The following is a 19,305-nucleotide window of genomic DNA, read 5'->3' as shown; positions in this document are numbered from 1 at the left end:
AGCCAACCTTAAAATATTTGGAAAATCCAAAAACCAATGCTAAAAAAAAAACACTAAATCTATTAAAAATCTTAAAAAATCATTTAGCAAACTAACTAATTGAGGACAAGTGTTAGGGCTCAATAGCCTCATTAAGTCATAGCTCAAGTTGCTCTCAAGCCACCAATGATAGTTTGCTACACACATAGGATCAGTGCTATGATACTAAGCCAATGAATAGGATAATTACTAAGGGAATTAAATCCTATGAAATTAAATTATTCTTTTGATTGACAGACACTAGTAATTAAGGTAGTGATAGTAACAAATGATAATAACAAACGATACTAACAAATGGAATTAATAGGCTTATACAACATTAATTTGCTTGACATGAATAAGCTTAAACAAAAGAAAAACCTAAGGCAATGAATACGCCTAATCATAAAGGCCATGATACTAAGGTGATTAATAAGCATATACAAAATTACTGAGGCAATTTAATTCTCAATCTATGTAAACAAACTAAGGCAATGAGAATAAGCCTAGTCATAATTAAGAACAATCTCTCTAATGAATTGGTTTGTTAAAGTGGAAAGCCATGCATGCCAAATAAGTGATTCAAAAGAATAAAGATAGAAAAATAAAATTAAAGAACTAAAAATCATGTCCACAATCTCAATGTCAGTGGACATGCAACTCAAAACCCTTTATGCACAGGAGAAAAAAAAAAAAATCTTCATAGTACTTTCCACCTAGTTTTAAAAAGTAAACATTTGTTAATTATGTTAATCACAAAAATACCTTTCAGGATAGACTTCGTTAAAAAACATGATAAACTTTAAAATAAAATTAGTGATACTTATCTAATTGCTAATCACTCTAGCAATTAAACTATCGTAATGCAGTGACATACTAATGCAACAAAATACATATTTTGATTGTAAAATACTAATGCAAACGAAAGATTAAACTACCATAAAGCACCCACTAAAACACAGACTAACTTTTTTCATCATCCACCTATGAATGAACCATCATTATGTTTTACAATCTATATCTAATAAAGTTGTTGCACCGTTCATTGAGGTGCAACAAAAATAAATAAGGTTTTGATTTTTCTTCTGAGCTTCTATTAAAAAATTGGCAGTGTATTGACCACACAACGAAAACAAAAAATAAAAAAATAAAAATAATGGTCAACTTAAAAAAGAGATATGATGGAGGCACAAAATGGAAAAAAAGATATAATTTATTATTAAATCAAAATATTACAACAAATGCACACAGTTATCATACAATATAATAATGGCAAATTAACTCTTATAAAATGTTCTACAACAATATAATCTAAAATAGAGAATATTTTCAACTAATGTTATTTTCAATATATAACAATGATTTGAAAGTAAATTTTCATAATATACTAACATGTTGACATGAATCATAATGTCTTAGAGAAACTTGCAAGATGAGATCGGATTGTTGTGTCTTCCCATTCCAAATCCTCCCAACATTTTTTGTCCACTTCCACAAGTTGGAATTTATTATTAATAATGGATGACTTGAAAGAAAGTTTCTTCAGCTTTGAACATTCGAACAAAGTTAGTTTAGACAAAACAGGAAAATCCAATGGACATGTGCTTAAGCTCACTAACTTTGCCATTAAAGATAACGACAAAGATTGTAGGCTAGGAAAGGTAGGAAGGCCTGATGAAGCTTGTTGCATCTCTGCAGGGTCAATCAACTCCTCCATTCCTGAACAACTTTTTACACTTAATGTCCTAAGGCATGGGAGATGCAAAACCCATGAAAGACTCCTCAGAGAATCACAATAACTAATGTAAAGAGATGTCAACCTCGGTAAGCCTTCACTAGGTAATGTTCTTGCTGGCCAACTGATTTGCCTGAGCTTTGCAATGTTACCCAAATTGATACGCTTTAGACTGACCCCACTGCCATTTATCAACAACTCCTTAAAGCCACATTGAGTGATGCCTAACTCCATCAAACCCTCATCATGTTTGTAACTCAAGTCACAAAACTGGAGGGTATGCATATTCTGCATGCTGTGCAACCTTATTTTCCAAGTCGGCAAATGTTTGAGAAGTCCAAGAATCTCAACTAATTCCACAAGCATACTGATTCCTTTAATCCTATTCCTCTCCATCAATAACCTCAAGTCATCTGCTTCTAAACAAGTATTTCCATAAAGATCAAGCACTTGCAATTTGGGCAACATTGATAATGTAGATAATCCATCAACCTTAAGAACACCTCTGCCTCTATAATATTTACATCTGAAAAGGAAGTACTTTAATTCCTTCAACTCTTTTAGTTCAGATGGCAGTGATTGAATTTTTGTGTTGCTGATGTTGATGTATCGAAGATTAACTAGAACTCGAATTTCTTTTGAAAGACCTGTGATAGGTATCCCAGATAGATTCAAGTGTGTGAGAGATGGCATATGGGGGAAAACATTTACAACGAACTGCCGGGACATATGATCAGATTTAGAATATCCTTCAAGAAATAAACTCTGGAGATTAGGATATCTTGGAGAAGTTGATGCACAAGAAACTTGGCCCTTTTCGTCAATATTTTGATCACTTAATAATTTCTGGAGAGTCTTGTTAAAGTTTGTACCTTTGAAAGATATTAGTTCTGTCTCCTTCCGGGCTTGCTCGCTTCCCACTCCGAAAAATTGTCTTAAATCATCACCTCTTCCACAAACAATCCATTTGTTCTTTTTCCTTCCCACACTCGGACACAATCCATGAGTGCCATATCATGAATCACATCATGTAATTTGACATACTCATCACCGAAGTTAAAGTAAAAACCCCAATTCCAACAAACATGCTTCATTTAATTTTTGCAATAATAGAATATCCTCAGTCAAAGGCTTCCCAATGTTTCCAAAGTCAACTGATCAATCCAGTGCAATCCGAGTGCTCTATAAGATCATAGACTGGAATGCGCTCATCTTCAGGCCATTGGACACAACACAAGAAACATTCTCGCAGAGTATCACTAACCAAATTATCATAACTGACCTTTAAGTTGTGAAACAATGATTCTTCGATATCGGGTGACGGTCTTGATGTCCACCTTGATTAACAACTTCAAGCATGTGGCGCCACTCTTCGGGTGTCTTCTTATTCGACATGGCTCGACCAATGACTTTAAAGGGCAGAGTGGTAGACTGCGCGACCTCTCCATAACTTTCCTTGCTAGTTTCTTAATAACAACATTGGAATTGATGATCTCTTCATTTGCGTGCTGCATGAAAAGATGCCATGCTTCTTCTCCATCCAAACATTCAACTTTGACCTTCTTGTCGACCTTCATCCGAGCACACACACATCATCTTCTACGGTTGTGAAGATCACCTTATGCTTGTACCTTGGACCTCTGTCTTCCAAATTTTTGGCTTTGATGGTGAGGAAGTGGAATTCCTAGGGTTTTAGGAAGGTCCACTACCTTCCATATATCATCTAAGAGTAGCAAAAAGTCCTTGTTCTTCAAAAACTCAAATATATCATTCTTCATAGAGTGAGGGGGTTGCAATCCCAGCCTTTCAGATATCTCCTTTTTGAAGCTTCTCAAATTGAGGTTCTTTTTGAAAACTACCCGGATAAATGACATACTTGAACCCTATGTTATAAGTATCACCACCTTGTAATGAGTTATTGATTTCATTCAAAGAGATTTGTCTTTCCAACTCCTCCCATACCCCCAAATACCCACCAACGATACATTGTCATCTGCCAAATAACCACAAACTTTCTCAAAGATTTAACTTTATTATGTTGCCCACATGAATTGTCGAAGTGAGGATCTCCTCAACTGCTCTTGGAGATTGTGTTTTTGTTATTTCTTGGAAAGCATCATGTTCAGTCCTTAAGTTATTGATCTCTTTGAGTAACTTGATTGAACTTTGGCTAATTTTGTAGTTAGCCCACAAATTGAGAGAGTAACTTCCAAGAAGGCAGTCTCTACCGTTGTAGTCATCCTTCATTTGATTTATCATATTTTGTTTCTCTTGATGATGTACCTGTTTGTTGGTGAGATTAACAAAAAAAATTAGTAACTCTAAATTAAAATATAAACAAAATTGATGTAGATCAATGAATGGTGGAGGTCATTCCTTTCAAAATGTGTGGTACTATGACAAGGTTTCATGGGGATTAACCAAATATATTAAATTTGATCGCGATGAAAATAGTGTTTCTAAGGGATTTGTACGAATTGTATGTCAGTTAAATTTTTACACTTAACTCTGATCAATTTCTTCAAGGTATAAATAGAATTTTGTTAAAAAAAAATTCAAAAGTCAAATTGGTACGATTTTTTTAAAAAAGAACTTTAAGTAGGTAGCTAGCTCAGTATAGAAATTACTCACCAAAGAACAATGTGTTTTTTTAATAAAAAAAAACTAGTGAAGTTTAAAATATATTCTAAAATCAACTGAATGTTAAAAGAAATTAATTTGTCGGATCAGTATAAATATAAACTTTATAAGGGTATGCGTAAATATTCATAAAAAAATTTCAAATATGAACTTGTCAACGGTGTGTTTATAAATATGAATTTTGACACGGATATAATTACACGGATATAATTCCGTTTGAAGAAAAATCTAACATGACAAGTCTTAAGACTTTCCTTCCTATGTCAAGTGCCACCTCATGTCAAAATGACTAATATTTTAAGTACATTATCAGAACAAATAATACTGTTTGCCTAAAGACTAAAGATGAGAATGATGAAGCCATTGGAGGGCAAATTTGAATATAATTTGGGTTCAAGAAATAAAATAACAATTTGGATATAATTCCAGAACTAAAAGTGCATGTTCTTTTAACAAGGCATCCAATTGTTGCATTATCCACTCATGGGGTATGTATGGTATTGATGCAGTTGCATATGATATCACAACTCAAGTCTACTGAAGTTTGTGGGAAACCTCAATTTTTATTATCAAAGTGATTCAGTTTATTGGCACAAGCTATTATTTTATTCAACAACGAAACAAGAAGAAGGGAATACTACTTGAGCAAGTGAATCCTCTTATTTAAGTTACTGATATTTTCATGATTTTCACAAGGACCTTGAAATATAATATTTTTTTACAAGATGAAAAACACAACTGAGAGTGATTTTTCTAAGAAATCAAATTTGCTAAAAGAATTGCATGTCTGTTAAATTTCAAGAGGTTTTCAAATATATGAAATTATTGTTTGGGGAATTATAAATTGAGGTTGTTCCTAAGAATAAGTTACATTATTTTTGAATAAGATGAAACGGATTCTTTTTGTGATCAGTGAAAGACATGAGTACTTACATGGATGGCAACTTAAAAGAAAGGAAATATATCTTGCCAAAAAATAAATAAATAAATAAATTATTATTATTATTATTATTATTATTTATTTTTGCCCCTAAATCACTCTCCTTGGATTTTGAGGTAGCATGCCAAAAGCTTTATTCCTACTGATTCCACCATAATTTTATTTGAGGAACATAAAATTAGAAAGAGAGGAGAGTTGTAAGAAGACAAAGAAACCAGAGACCGGAGAGACCAGGAGTAGAGGAAGAAATGAAATTAAAAAGAATCAAAGGGTTGGGTTTATAAAACTTGTATGATTAGTCAAGAACGGCGACGGAATAACATCATAATCAGGTCTATTTTGAAGGATACACAAGGAAAAACAAAAACAAAAACAAGAAACGACTAGATCAAACCTTGTCATGCCATCTTTGAACTTGATCTGTGAGTTGCATCCCAGGTCTATTGGCCACTAATTCCTCATCTCGGAGGACACAATTATCCTTGAGATCTTGAAATTTCCTCTCCGCCTCATCCAAAAATTCTTTTGGGCTTGTAATGGAGCTCAGTTTTTCTCTGACAGTAGGGTGCTGGATGCAAGTACACAGTGCCCCCAAGCAAGTGTTCATAATCTCCATATTTCTCACAGCTAAACCTCACTGAGTTGATGTAAATTAATGGTTGAGAATATGAATACGAACTTTAACATTGAGAGAGGGTCTTATCTATACAATTATTAATTTATATTTAATAATACCTAAATCCCCCTCATGTTGTCATTTATGGATTTTTTTTTTCTTGTAAATCTGGTTGTGTAGATAGTGATAATGTACCCAACTCCATCACTATTTTGGCTGCGTAGATAGCAAGTTGACCAGTCAATGTTAAAGTTATGTACTAGTAGCCAATAAGTAGATAGTGACTTGACTACGACTTGATACATTTATCACTATATATATATATATATATATATATTTTTCTTTTTTTTTTATAAAAATAAATAAACTGCGTGCATTTAAAATATAAGAAAATATACAAAGTTCCAATATAGTGGAAGCCAAAAAAAAAAAGAAAAGAAAAGAAAAGAAAAAAAGACAACCATATACAAAGGCCTAGAAGGCTACCATTAAAAACAAAAGAAAAACAAAGAAGGTCACTCAGGCCCCAAAGAGGCAATTGGAGACCATATATAATCAAGAGGCTATACTCAGTCTAATAATCGCTAACCTCAGTTTGGCCCTTAAGGAACTTCAAAGTACACTAGCTGCTGAAGTTGGGCCCTCTATTTTAGATTTTTTAGCTTCTTGTACTATATTTAACCAATGCATGAACATATGAATACATTTCAAAAAAGCGAGATCTTTGATACGAGGCATATGTCAGCTAAAGAATCACGAGTATTTTTTCAAGTTAGACATTCCAAAGTATAGATCTAACAATTAAGTCTCGTCACATCATTGTTAGGATCGGGATAAAGAGAGACACCAACTCCCCACAAAGCAAGGACTAAACGAGGGTGGTGGTAGTCGGAAGTAAGAAGCTAGAAATGATCACAATCTTCAACAAAAGGGCACAAAAAGAACAAATGGTACATAGTTTTGACCTCCGCATTGCACATCACACAGGTGGTTGTTTGAAGCTTGTTGCAATCTCTCGCAAACAGATTATCCAAGGTAAGGATACTATTGTTCCAGGTGAGCCAATTGAATATACTAATCGGCAAAGGGGTTCTAGATTAAATTGGTGGTTCTACACGTAACTCCTCCATGAATAAGAAAAGCCATACATTGATTTTAATTGAGAAGACTCCGTTAGAGGTGAAAGACCCTTCTTGCGGTCTCTAAATTCATGCTTAACAAGAATGTGGTTGTTGATTGACGGCCAAAGAAGCATCTCTTCTTTAAACCAGTTAGATTGGGTAAGATGTAACAAATCTCTGATTGCACCTAGCAACCTTTCAGAAGCACTAAAAAGATTTTGCCAAAGATCTTTAGGAGCACAGTTGTCCACCTACTTATCCATCCAAAAAAGTGTGTCTTCACCATTGTGCACCATCGAGGAAACACAAGCTTGAAAAAAACCCAAATTAAAGAGCGATTGTAGCATCTTGTTCTAAATAAAGCGACCTTTTTGTTCGGTGGTCTACGAGTGTAGGTTCCATGCATGAATAGAGTTTGAATAGTTGAAAAGAATGATTTTATCCCCACACCAGGGAGCTCCAGTCACTATTTTCCACCATCATTTTGTTAAAGCGCTGTGTTGAATACTTCGAGATTCAGAATTCCCCAACCCTTGATCTCTGGGATGCATTGCCACTTAACCAAACACATTTTAGGGTGATTGATGTTCAATCCAGACCAGAAGAAGTCTTTTCTAATCTTATTAATTGCCTTACTGATGACCAAGCGGTCTATTGGGAGCCAGGTTCCCATTAGAACCCTTTATAAGTGGTGAGAGTTCGAGTGTGGGTGAGGAGAACATTTGAGGGGTGAGTAGTAGTTGTGTGCGGGTGGTCCAAGCGCCCACGTGTACATGGGCCCTATTCCCACTTGCTCCACCAAGGCTTATACACGCCCCTGCCTTTCTTAGCGGTCTAGCCTCTCATGTTGGCAAACTTGTCAATTGCCTTGATTAGCTAACAGGGCAGTTTCAAATAGACATCCAATAGTTTGGGATGGTAGAAAGGACTGAGTTGACTAGTGTGAGCCTACCACTTAGAGAAAGAAGTTTGGCTTTTTAGGTTGTCAATTTTGATTGAATCTTTGAAATTAGCTCCTCCCAAACTTGGTGATTCGGTCAACACCTAGAAATGGGTACCCCAAGATAATTCCTAGCGAGGGTACCCCTATCACGATTGAGAGTCTTAACTAAGTTTTCATCAGGAAACTTATTTTTTACAGAGGTATATAAACAGGTTTTCTAGAAATTGACAGTCAAACCTGATATACCTTGAAAAAGGATGAGAATAAGTTGACGATACGCAAGTCCTCCTGCCCTCCTATAGTAGTGCGCAAGAAGGTCATCCACATATTGAAGGTGGCACATCTTACCCTGGACACCTAGAGGGATACCATGAAGAATTCCTTATTCCAAGATATATATGGTTGAACATTAAACTAAGCACATATGTGACCAACACAAAAAGCAAGGGGGAGAGAGGGTCTCCTTGTCTAAGCCTCCTAAGATATCGGCGTAACTCGATTATTCTCCATTAATGATGAAATTGCCTTTTGAGGAGAATAGGATTGCCTTAATCTAACCAATCCACTTTTTATTTATTATTATTTTTACATTGTGCTTGAGAGGTTTGAATTGAGACCTCCCAAACATAAAGCAAAGTAGGAAACCACTAGAGCTATACCTTAGTTTCTACTTTTTCAATCATTTTACGTAAAAATTCAAATTCATGCAAAATTGCTAATATATCCTTAATATCTAACCATGCTAATGGTGTGACCAGCAATAGTGATTACCTGAAGTACATAACTACAAGTGCAACAAAGAGATGAGCTCAACTTCAATGTGGGTTTCACCGCCAATGCTAAGCAGTAAACAAACCTGAGCACATGTGCACAACTATGTTCCTGAACCTTAAGGCTAAGCCATAAGCATCTCTTGCAAAGACCAGCTAGTAGGTGTCTATTTGTGGCCGCCCTGTGCATAAGCACACCGAAGGGCATCTTACCACGTGTACATCGACATAGGTGCCTACATATAAGGTGTCACTATCTTGGGACTTCAACCAAAGTTGGCACTTGATCACCCTTTTTTGATCAAGTTCAGTCTACTTTTTTCTTTGCCTTGAATGGCTACCAAAAGTCAAAGGAACTTGAATTTTACTAAGGTTTAGGAACGGTAAGCCCTTGGCACCGGTGGCGAGATGGTGAATGCGCCTATAAGCCCCTTGTCAAGTAGATATAAAGTCACAAATGCCCGATGAATGCCCGGTGAAAGGTCTTTGGTAGGTGGTTGGTCAGCTGGTGCAACCACCAAGTGCTCGGGCATAGAACACAAGCACACAAGTAGGGCATCCAACTACTAGCCTATTGATACGAGGCACTCGAGATAGCTTTACAAAAGGTGTTGGCGATCCACAAAGTACCATGACTTCACATCCCATCACCTCCAACACTTGAGCTTGAACCCTAGTTGAATTTCTCCTTCTCACGAGTCTTTGAGTGCTTTTTCATCTATGGGTCCTTCTCTTTCTTTGAGACTTCAACCCCTCCGACTTGTGCTTGAGTGGGGTGGAATGGCCCTCACTAAGGACTTCAACTCACGAAACCTAGCTTGAAAACCAAGACCCGGAATGTCCCTAGGCTAATGTAGTGGGCTCGAAAACCAATGAACTCTCCATTGGAACCCCCACTACATCTGCCAGGAAGAATCATTTTGAAAAAAACTTAAAAAAATGCCACTCGAAGCTCTGTGACAATCAATGAGGATCTCTGACAAAACACAAGAGGCATGCATGCAAACCTCTTTATATGCAAAGTTCCTAGGAAAAGCTCTTCCATTAGATCAAGAGAAACTTGCTCTGACTGATGGTTGGAGAGGCTTAGGAGCCTTTACATTTTCAATCTCCCCAAAGCAGTTTCTAATTTATAAGGTGTGAGATGCGGAAAATGCAATGTTGACTTCTATGGAGCGAGGTGGTGGACCATTGTTGGAGCGGATCCTAAAGCTTACACAATGGAAGGAGCCTTTTTCAACAGGCGTTCAAGAGGCTTATAGCGAGTAGTGTGGATCTAAATATACGATCTACCCATAGAGCTATGGGCTAGAGAACTATTGGAAACAATTGCTTTATAATTTAGACGGGTCCTTAAGGTGGATGAACATACATTGGATAGATCAAGAGCCAAGTTCGCAAGAGTTTGTGTTGAATTAGGTAGGTCTCACACAACTGTTAGGAAACTTGCTCAAAATCCATGTTAAGCTACGAAGGGTTGACTATTAACAAAGAAGTGGGCTACTGTGTACGTTGCATGGGAAACTGCTTCAGGATTGGATGGAACAAAATGAAGTGCTGTGCACCGATTGGATGTTTGCTTTTTCTACTATGTTATGTTTTTTATTTTTGGCTGCTGTGTCAGTCTTACTTTTGAGTCTTACTTTACTTCTGAGTCTTTATATTCAGCTCTTTGTTTCATTATCAAGTTAAGCTGGTTACATTCAAGCTTCACCTATCTTCTTCTCTTATAGTGAGTTGTGAGTGAATACACATCTAGTGAAATACACTGAAGTATATCTCCTTTCCATTTCCTATCAGTGGTATCAGAGATCATGGTTGGAAGTGGGTATTCATCTAGTTCTTCAGAGGCAAATGTTCCATTCTTTAATGGTGAACATTTCAACCTATGGAGACTTATGATGAAAACAATGTTTAGATCGAGAGATCTATGGAATCTTGTTGAAGAAGGTTTTACTGAGGAGGAAGACAGCAACCAACTAAATGAGAGCATGAAGAAGGATGCAAAGGCCCTATATCTCATCCAACAAGCGCTGGAGCTGAAGATCCTCATCAGGATATCAGAGGCAAAGACCACCAAAGAAGTATCGGAGATACTTAAAACTGAGTTTCAAGGAGACTCAGACACCAACACCATAAAGTTGCACTCTTTACATAGGGAGTACGATGCTGCAAAGTTGAAGCAAGGCGAAGCCATCCAAGATTTCATCAGTAGGGTGCTTGACATAGTGTTCCGGATTCGGGTGATGGGCGACCAGCTTCCAGACAAGAATATGGTGGCAAAGATACTGAGAAGCCTCACTCCAAGGTTCTCACACGTTGTGCACTCTATCATAGAAGCCAAGGATCTCGATACTCTCATTGTTGAAGCACTTAGAAGCTCTTTGAAAAGCCGCGAATCTATACTAAACCTTGCAAGTGAGGAGGAGGAGAAGGCTCTACATGCAAAAAGCTCTCCCTTTGGTGAACACAACCACTGAGGAGGTCGTGGTCAAGGGCTTAGTTCCTTCAGAGGGAGAGGCCGTGGACGAGGCAGAAGTTATGAACATGGTCGTAGCATAGATGCAGACAAGCAGTACAAGGGTATGCAATGTTTTATATGCAAAAAGTTTGGGCATTTGAAAGCTCATTGTTGGTACAAAAACAAAGAAGTGAATGTCACTAAAGAAGCGAAAAGAAGGCGGCGAGGGCCTACTATTAATGGCGAGCGAACACATGAGTGAAGGAAGGAGGAGGGGCGAACACATGTCCGGGAGATAAGAAGCTATTTCAAAACATAGAAGAGACCACACAACAAACAATTAGACTTAGAGGCGGAAAGCACTACAAGTTGCGGGGAGTAGGCTCGGTAGTTCTCCGCTCAAGCACGGAAAAACCAAGCACTCTAACTAATGTACAATATGTACCCCACTTAGCTCATAACACCGCTAAGTGTGGGTCGAGTTAATAACGACGAGGATATGTGGAATTTGCAGATGGGGAATGCTCCATTAGAGAAGCCACATTAAACACCAAGGTGGCAGGAGTTCAAATGACATCCCACTGACTCTTTCCTTTGGATGCAGACGATGTAGGCGCAGTGAACGTCGTGCAAGGAAATGAGACATTGATAAACCTATGGCACAAGCGTTACAGTCACCTCAACCTAAAAAAATTGATGCTCTTATCAGAGAAACAACTTGTGCATGGCTTTCCCACCATCAAGCAAACAAACCCATGTGAAACTCATTGTGAAGCATGTTCATTAGGAAAACAAGCAAGAGTTGAGTTTCCTAAAGGGAAGGCAAGAAGGGCAACAATCCCACTTGAACTCATTCATGGGGACCTTGTAGGTCCGATGCAAACAACCACTCTCGGTGGTAACAAATATTTCTTCTTATTAATAGACGATTTCTCTCAGCATAATTGGGTATTTTTCCTGCAGAGAAAATTAGACTCGCTGTAACAATTCAAGACGTTCAAGGCAAAGGTAGAGAAGCAATTATCATCATCGGTGAAGATTCTCCGTGTTCAAATATCTTAATTCTGTTATAATTCTGTTGTAACTTATTTGCCTAGTCTTCAGTTTTGACCAAGTATTCAGGTGTAGTGGATAGCTAACGTTGTGTAAATCCGATTTTGTTGGATATACTGTTACACATTCAGCGATCTTCTTGGGCGATATAAAGAATGGATCGTCGCGATGTGTTTTTGGGCGTGGGTTCTTTTTCTAAATTTCTCGTCTCCCATCTTTATTTTTTTCTTTATGGTATCGAGAGCGACTCTCTAATCACGAATCCATCAATACAAACAAGATGTCCACCACAAGCACAACGACGAATGTCATCTCCACTACAGCAAGCTCATAAGCACCTGGCCTACTACCCACACCTTCATTTAGCCATCTTATCAACCTGAAGCTCATGGAAGACAATTATTTGCTGTGGAGAGCACAGTTCCTACCTTATCTCCGAGGATAACAACTATTAGGCTATATGGATGGCTCCATCCAGTGCCCACCACCGATCATCACCCAAGCTTCAGAAGGCGGCGCCACTCAAGTTCAGAATCCGGTATATCTGCAATGGATCTAGCAGGATCAGATGGTGTTTGAGTGTTCTTCTATCCTCTCTGTCAGAAGGAGTGCTCGGTCATGTTCTCTTCTTCATGACCTCTCGAGATGTTTGGATTTCACTGGAACAGATGTTTATATCTGATTCCAGGGCCCGAACGATGCAGATCCGGGTTCAATTGGCAAATATCAAGAAGAATAACTCATCAATGAGTGAATACTTCAACAAGGTAAAGAAACTAGCTGGTACTATGGCTTCTATAGGGCACCATCTGCAGGATGAAGAAGTTGCTACGTACATGTTGGCCAGACAGGGACCGGACTATGATTCACTGGTCACCTCCATCACAACCCGGGCTGAACCAGTGTCTCTCACTGATCTCTATGCCCACATGCTAAGTTTTTGAGATGAGAAAAGGAACAACAAAGCAATACTCTGCGATTTACGATCCATCAGGGAACTTGATTGTTCGTGATGGTGGGCGTGGAGGAAAATTTTTCTTCTCATGGTGGCAAGGGAGGGGCAGCGGCGGTGGCGGGGAACATCACCTTTGGTAATACTTGAGAGTACAACAATCATCGGCAATCATCCAACATGTCGGGGTTTGTGGCAAGCTTGGGCATCTTGCTCTAAAAGTGTTATCATAGGGTTTGATCAAGTATACAAGGCAAATGATCATGTGGCGACCTTTGGTACAAACTCCATCCTATTTAAATCGATGCAACTTGGTATCTTGATCTGAGAACAGCGAGTCACATTCTTGGAGATCTTGGCGCCTCTCGGTCTGAGAAAAAAATACCAAGGGAAGGAGTAAGTGCAAGTAGCAAATGGTGCAAGTTTTTCTATTCACCATACCGGTCACTCATTCATTCATACTTCTACTAGGCCTCTTACACTCTGCAATATTTTGCATGTTCCAAAAGTTTCTAAAAACCTTATCTCTGTACATTGTTTTGCTGCTGATAACAATGTTTTTCTGGAGTTTCATCCATCCCATTTCTTTGTCAAGGATCAGGCCACGAGGAGCATTCTTCTTCAAGGCAAATGTGAATGTGGGTTATACCCACTGCCTCTTGCGAGCTCTGCCTTGAGAAAGAACGCTTGGTCCAGCGTCAAGGTTCCTTAAGATGTGTGGCATTGCAGGCTTGGCCACCCATCCCCTACCATCTTCCAGCGTGTTCTATAAAATAATAATCTTCCTTTCTCCATAAATAATTGTGACACTTTTGTCTGTAATGCTTGTTAACAAGTGAAATGTCATCAATTGCCATTTTCTTTATTTACTAATGTTTTCTCTACTCCACTGCAACTTGTATTCTCTGATGTCTGGGGACCAACCATAACCTCTATTGGGGGATACAATTGTTATATTAGTTTCATAGACGATTTTAGCAAATTCACTTGGATTTATCCTTTAAAATACAAGTCTGATGTTTTTTCTGTCTTTCTTCCTTTCCAAAAGCATGCTGAACGTCTACTGAATACTAAGATAGTCAGTTTTCAATCGGATTGGGGTGGAGAGTATCACAAACTAAACAAATATTTTCAGGAGATTGGTGTTAAACATTTAGTGTCTTATCCCCATACTCATCAGCAAAACGGATCTGCCGAGAGGAAGCATCGACATATTGTAGAAGTGGGTTTGTCTCTCCTTGCTCAATCTTCTGTTCCTCTAAAATTCTGGGATGAGGCATTTACAACTGCGTGTTTTCTTATTAACAGAACACCTAGCCGAGTTATAGGATTCTCTACTCCCTTAGAAAACTTTTGGGAACAAAACCTGATTATAACATGTTTAAAACTTTTGGATGTATTTGTTGGCCAATCCTCCGACTATACAACAAACATAAACTTCAGTTTCATTCTCTGCCTTGTGATTTTATTGGCTACAGTTCACTGCACAAAGGGTATAAATGCCTACATCATCCGATAGGACGTGTATATATATCCCGGGATGTGATTTTTGATGAAAATGTATTCCCCTTTGCACAAGGCAGCAACGTTTCTTCTACAATTCCAACAAAGCCTATTGAATCATCAATTCTTCTTCCTGTAGTCACCATTCAAACAGCCCCTCCTTGTTCAATGAGTGACCGTGTTTGGGAAGGTAATCACACTGATTCTGCACGCACTATTCCTGTATCTACAGTTCCTGTACCCTCTGTTTCTGCAGATACTTTGAGTCATGAACCTGCAGATACTATTGAAGCTACTACTGAACCTACACTTGGTGATGAAACTGGTCCATCTGGAGGAACCACTGCAACAGGAAATGAAGAACATGTACAACTTGGAGTACGTACAAGGTTGAGGAAAAACATTCACATGCCTAAAGTGTTCACTGATGGCACAGTTCGGTACAATCCCTATGGCCGTAAAGCATTTGTTGCTAATATTCTCTCTGTTATAGAACCAACAAATTATGTTGAGGCAATGAACAATGAAAATTGGCTCAAGGCTATGCATGAACAGTATTCTGCTTTGCTCAAGAATGATACATGGAGGCTTGTTACTCCCAGACCTGGTACAAATCTTATTAACTGTAAATGGGTTTTTAAGTTGAAGAGGAAACAAGATGGCTCCATTGATTGGTTCAAGGCCTGCTTAGTCGCCAAAGGCTTCAAGCAACGTTTTGGTATTGATTACGAGGATACTTTTAGTCCTGTAGTCAAACCAGCAACTGTGCATCTTATTCTTGCTCTTGCAATTTCTCGCGGCTGGAGTCTTCAACAAATGGATGCCCAAAATGCTTTCTTTCACGGTGTGCTGGAGGAGGAAGTTTATATGCGCCAACCACCGGGCTTTGTAGATTCCAAGAGGCCACAAATGGTTTTCAAGCTCAACAAGGCTATTATGGCCTTAAACAAGCACCTCGCTCCTGGTACTCTCGTCTCAGTTAAAAGCTACAAGACCTTGGTTTCACTCCTTCAAAGGCAGATACTTCATTATTTATATTCAATCATGATGGTGACACAATTTATGTGTTAATTTATGTTGACGACATCATAGTGGCTAGTTTATCTAATGAAGCTATTGATCGGTTACTAATTCAGCTTCAGAAGCATTTTGCCATCAAAGATCTAGGGGAGTTACATTACTTCCTTGGCATAGAAGTGACCAAGAAAGGAGGAGGTATCAGCTTGTCACAGACCAAGTATGCTCATGATATTCTGAAGAAAGTAAATATGCAGCTATGCAAACCAATCTCAACACCAATGAGCGTTTCAAATAAATTGTCAAAAACAATTGGTAAGCCTTTTTCATCAGTAGAAGCAACTAAATATCGAAGTACAGTATGAGCATTGCATTATGTTACTATTACCCGGCCAGATATTTCTTTTGTTGTCAACAAAGTATGTCAATATATGCAATCTCCAACTATTGAACATTGGGCTACTGTGAAACGTATTTTACGTTATCTCAAGTATTCTGCTCAAGCTGAACTTCAGATTCATCGATCAAGCTTAACTCATCTCAACGCCTTTTCCGATGTTGATTGGGCAGGGTGCTCCGACGACCGCAGATCCACTTGGGGTTTTGCTGTGTATTTTGGAACTAATTTAGTCTCTTGGAGTTCTCGCAAACAAGCATCTGTATCGAGATCGAGCATTGAGTCAGAGTACAAGTCCTTGGCAAATGCAACAGCTGAACTTATTTGGCTTCAATCAGTACTTGGTGAGTTGGGCATTTCTCAGATGAGAGCACCTACATTGTGGTGTGACAATTTAGGTGCAACTTACCTCTCTGCAAATCCAGTTTTTCATGCCTGAACAAAACACATAGAAGTGGACTTTCATTTTATAAGAGAGCGGGTTGCTTGTAAGATGTTGGACATACAGTTTATCTCCTCCAAAAGATCAAACTGCTGACATATTTACCAAACCATTGGCGGCATCAGTCTTCTCTAGACTTCGGCGCAATCTTAACTTGGTGTTACCAGCTGAGATTGAGGGAGGCTGTTGAAATATCTTAATTCTGTTATAATTCTATTGTAACTTATTTGCCTAGTCTTCAGTTTTGACCAAGTATTCAGGTGTAGTGGATAGCTAACGTTGTGTAAATCCGATTTTGTTGGATATCTTTGTTACACATTCGATGAGTCTTCTTTGGGCGATATAAAAGAGAATGGATCGTCTTGTTGTGTTTTTGGCGTGGGTTCTTTTCTAAATTTCTCTTCTCCTATCTTCATTATTTCTTTTACTCCACTTGACCGAGGGAGGAGAATTTACCTCTAAGGAGTTCAAATCTTTCTATGAACTCTCCGGTATCAAGCGAGCAACTCACGGCTCCCCGATCACTCTGACAAAGCAGGCGTTGCGAAAGAAAGAATCGGACTGTGACAGAGATGGCGAGGACCATGTTGAAAGAGAAGAAAATGCCTTTGGAATATTGGGTGGAGGTGGTCTCCACCGCCATCTACGTGCTTAACGAGCGCCGACGAAAGTGTTGGAAAATTTAACACCCTATGAAGCGTTGACTCGGTTGAACCCGGTAAGTGGACCATCTGAGGGTGTTTGGGTGTTTGACTTTCACGATGGTCGATTCGCGACCGAGGGAAGAAGTTCGATGCCAAATCGAGTGAATGATTTTTTTATAGTATATTATGATAAGTCAAAAGGCTTATAAAGTGATAAATCCGGTCACGAAAGCGAATTGAAGTCAGCGAGGGGATATTGAGTTTGTTGAAAATGAAGAGTGGGGACTGGTCAAATGCTAGTGAGTCAGCTACACAAAATTTCACGCCAACTGTTGATGTGGAGAAAGTTATTGAAACTGATCATGAGAACAGATCTCAACCATTGATGGCACCTGATGAACAGCGGGGATCAAATCAGCATCCAAATAATTCATCTCTCGTGAACCAGATAAGCTTAATCGAAGAAGATGCTACGCCGGTGAGGTATAGAGAGCTAACCGACATCTATAACATGTGTTCTTTTTCTCTAACAGTAACAGATCCGATTTCATTCGAGGAAGTAGCCAAGAGCAATGTTTATATAAAAATTTTGCATGTACTAATTCAAATCAAATTAAAATTTTAAAACCACATGTGACCCAATCATAATCAAATTAGGACAACATGTGGATAAAATAAATAAATTTCATAATATTTGAATATATTCAAGATCACCAAGGAATACATATCTTGAGGTGATCTAAATATTACAAATTCCAAGATCAGCCAAGAGCACCGATCTCGAGGCGATCCAAAATACTCAAATATCAAGATTAGCCAAGAGCACCGATCTCGAGGCGATCTAAATATTCAAATATCAAAATATATCAAGGATAAGCCAAGGCGCCCGATCTCGAGGCGATCAAAATCTTGAAATATCAAGATCTCCAGGAGCATAGATCTCGGGGCGATCTAAAAATATTCAAATCTCCGGATCGGTGAGAGCACCCGATCTGAAGTAATTCAAAATATACAAAATATCCAAATATTAAGATTAGGCTGAGGCACGGATCTCAAAGCGATCTAAAATAGTCAAAATCCCAAGATCGTTCGAGAGCGCGGATCTCGGGGCGATCTAAAATATATTCAAATATCAGGATCGACCAAGAACACCGATCTCGGGCGATCAAAATATGCAAATATCAAGATGCTGAGGGAGCAGCGATCTCGGGGCGATCTAAATATTCAAATCTCGGGATAAGCTAAGGCACCGATCTCGGGGGCGATCCGAAAGTATCAAAGATCAAGATCTGCGAGGGCACCCGATCTCGGGGCGATCTAAATATTCAAATCTCGGGATAAGCCAAGAGCACCCGATCTCGAGGCGATCCAAAATGCTCAAATATCAAGATCTCCCCAAAGCAAAGATCTCGAGGCGATCTAAATATTCAAATCTTTAGATAGAGCCGAGGGCGCACCGATCTCGAGGCGATCCTAAATCTCAAAATACAAATCACGAGACAAACATGTATATATGTATATAATAGATATAATAAAGTTAAAATAAGAAGAGATGAAAAATAAGAATAAAAATAATTAAATATATATATATATAAATTATATATATATATATGATTATTAATAATATATATATAAATAAAAATTATTTTTATTTTTAAATGGCGAGATAAAAGATAAAAGACAAAAGCCAAAATCAAATAAATCAAATATATATAATAAAATAAACCAAATTAGATGGAAATATATATATATATATATAAAAATCTGATAGTATATATATATATATATATATAAATCGGAGTAAAACAATGAAAAATAATAATAATTGTAAAATAATAAAAATACAATGAAACAATAAAATCGGATATATATATGTATATATATAATAATAAAAATCAAAATCAGATAAATAATGATAATAATAATAAAAAATAGTAACGATAATAATATTAATCAAATCTAATAATAATAATAATAATATCAAACAAAAATATATGAATATAAAAATTAAAAATAGAAAAATAATAATGAATATAACAATAAAAATAAAATA

General features: G+C 37.8%; 2 protein-coding genes across 2 annotated transcripts; both read right to left on the bottom strand.

The window, feature by feature from the left end:
• Positions 1-1,423: 1,423 nt before the first annotated feature.
• Positions 1,424-3,330, bottom strand: LOC120252486 (disease resistance protein SUMM2-like). Its single transcript, XM_039260658.1, has 2 exons — positions 3,036-3,330; positions 1,424-2,673 (listed from the first exon to the last, which is right to left on the bottom strand). Exons 1-2 carry the CDS (start codon positions 3,328-3,330, stop codon positions 1,424-1,426), a joined length of 1,545 nt encoding a protein of 514 aa, XP_039116592.1.
• A 439-nt stretch (positions 3,331-3,769) lies between these two features.
• Positions 3,770-5,991, bottom strand: LOC120252485. The gene is made up of 2 exons (XM_039260657.1): positions 5,728-5,991; positions 3,770-4,036 (listed from the first exon to the last, which is right to left on the bottom strand). The coding sequence occupies exons 1-2, from the start codon at positions 5,947-5,949 to the stop codon at positions 3,770-3,772; spliced, it is 489 nt and encodes a 162-aa protein (XP_039116591.1). The 5' UTR covers positions 5,950-5,991.
• Between the last annotated feature and the right edge of the window lie 13,314 nt (positions 5,992-19,305).

The sequence above is a fragment of the Dioscorea cayenensis genome, chromosome 21, assembly GCF_009730915.1.
Source record: "Dioscorea cayenensis subsp. rotundata cultivar TDr96_F1 chromosome 21, TDr96_F1_v2_PseudoChromosome.rev07_lg8_w22 25.fasta, whole genome shotgun sequence".
Classification (NCBI taxonomy): Eukaryota; Viridiplantae; Streptophyta; class Magnoliopsida; order Dioscoreales; family Dioscoreaceae; genus Dioscorea; species Dioscorea cayenensis.
The sequence above is the reverse complement of the archived record's forward strand: the minus strand, read 5'-3'. Positions and strand labels throughout refer to the sequence as shown.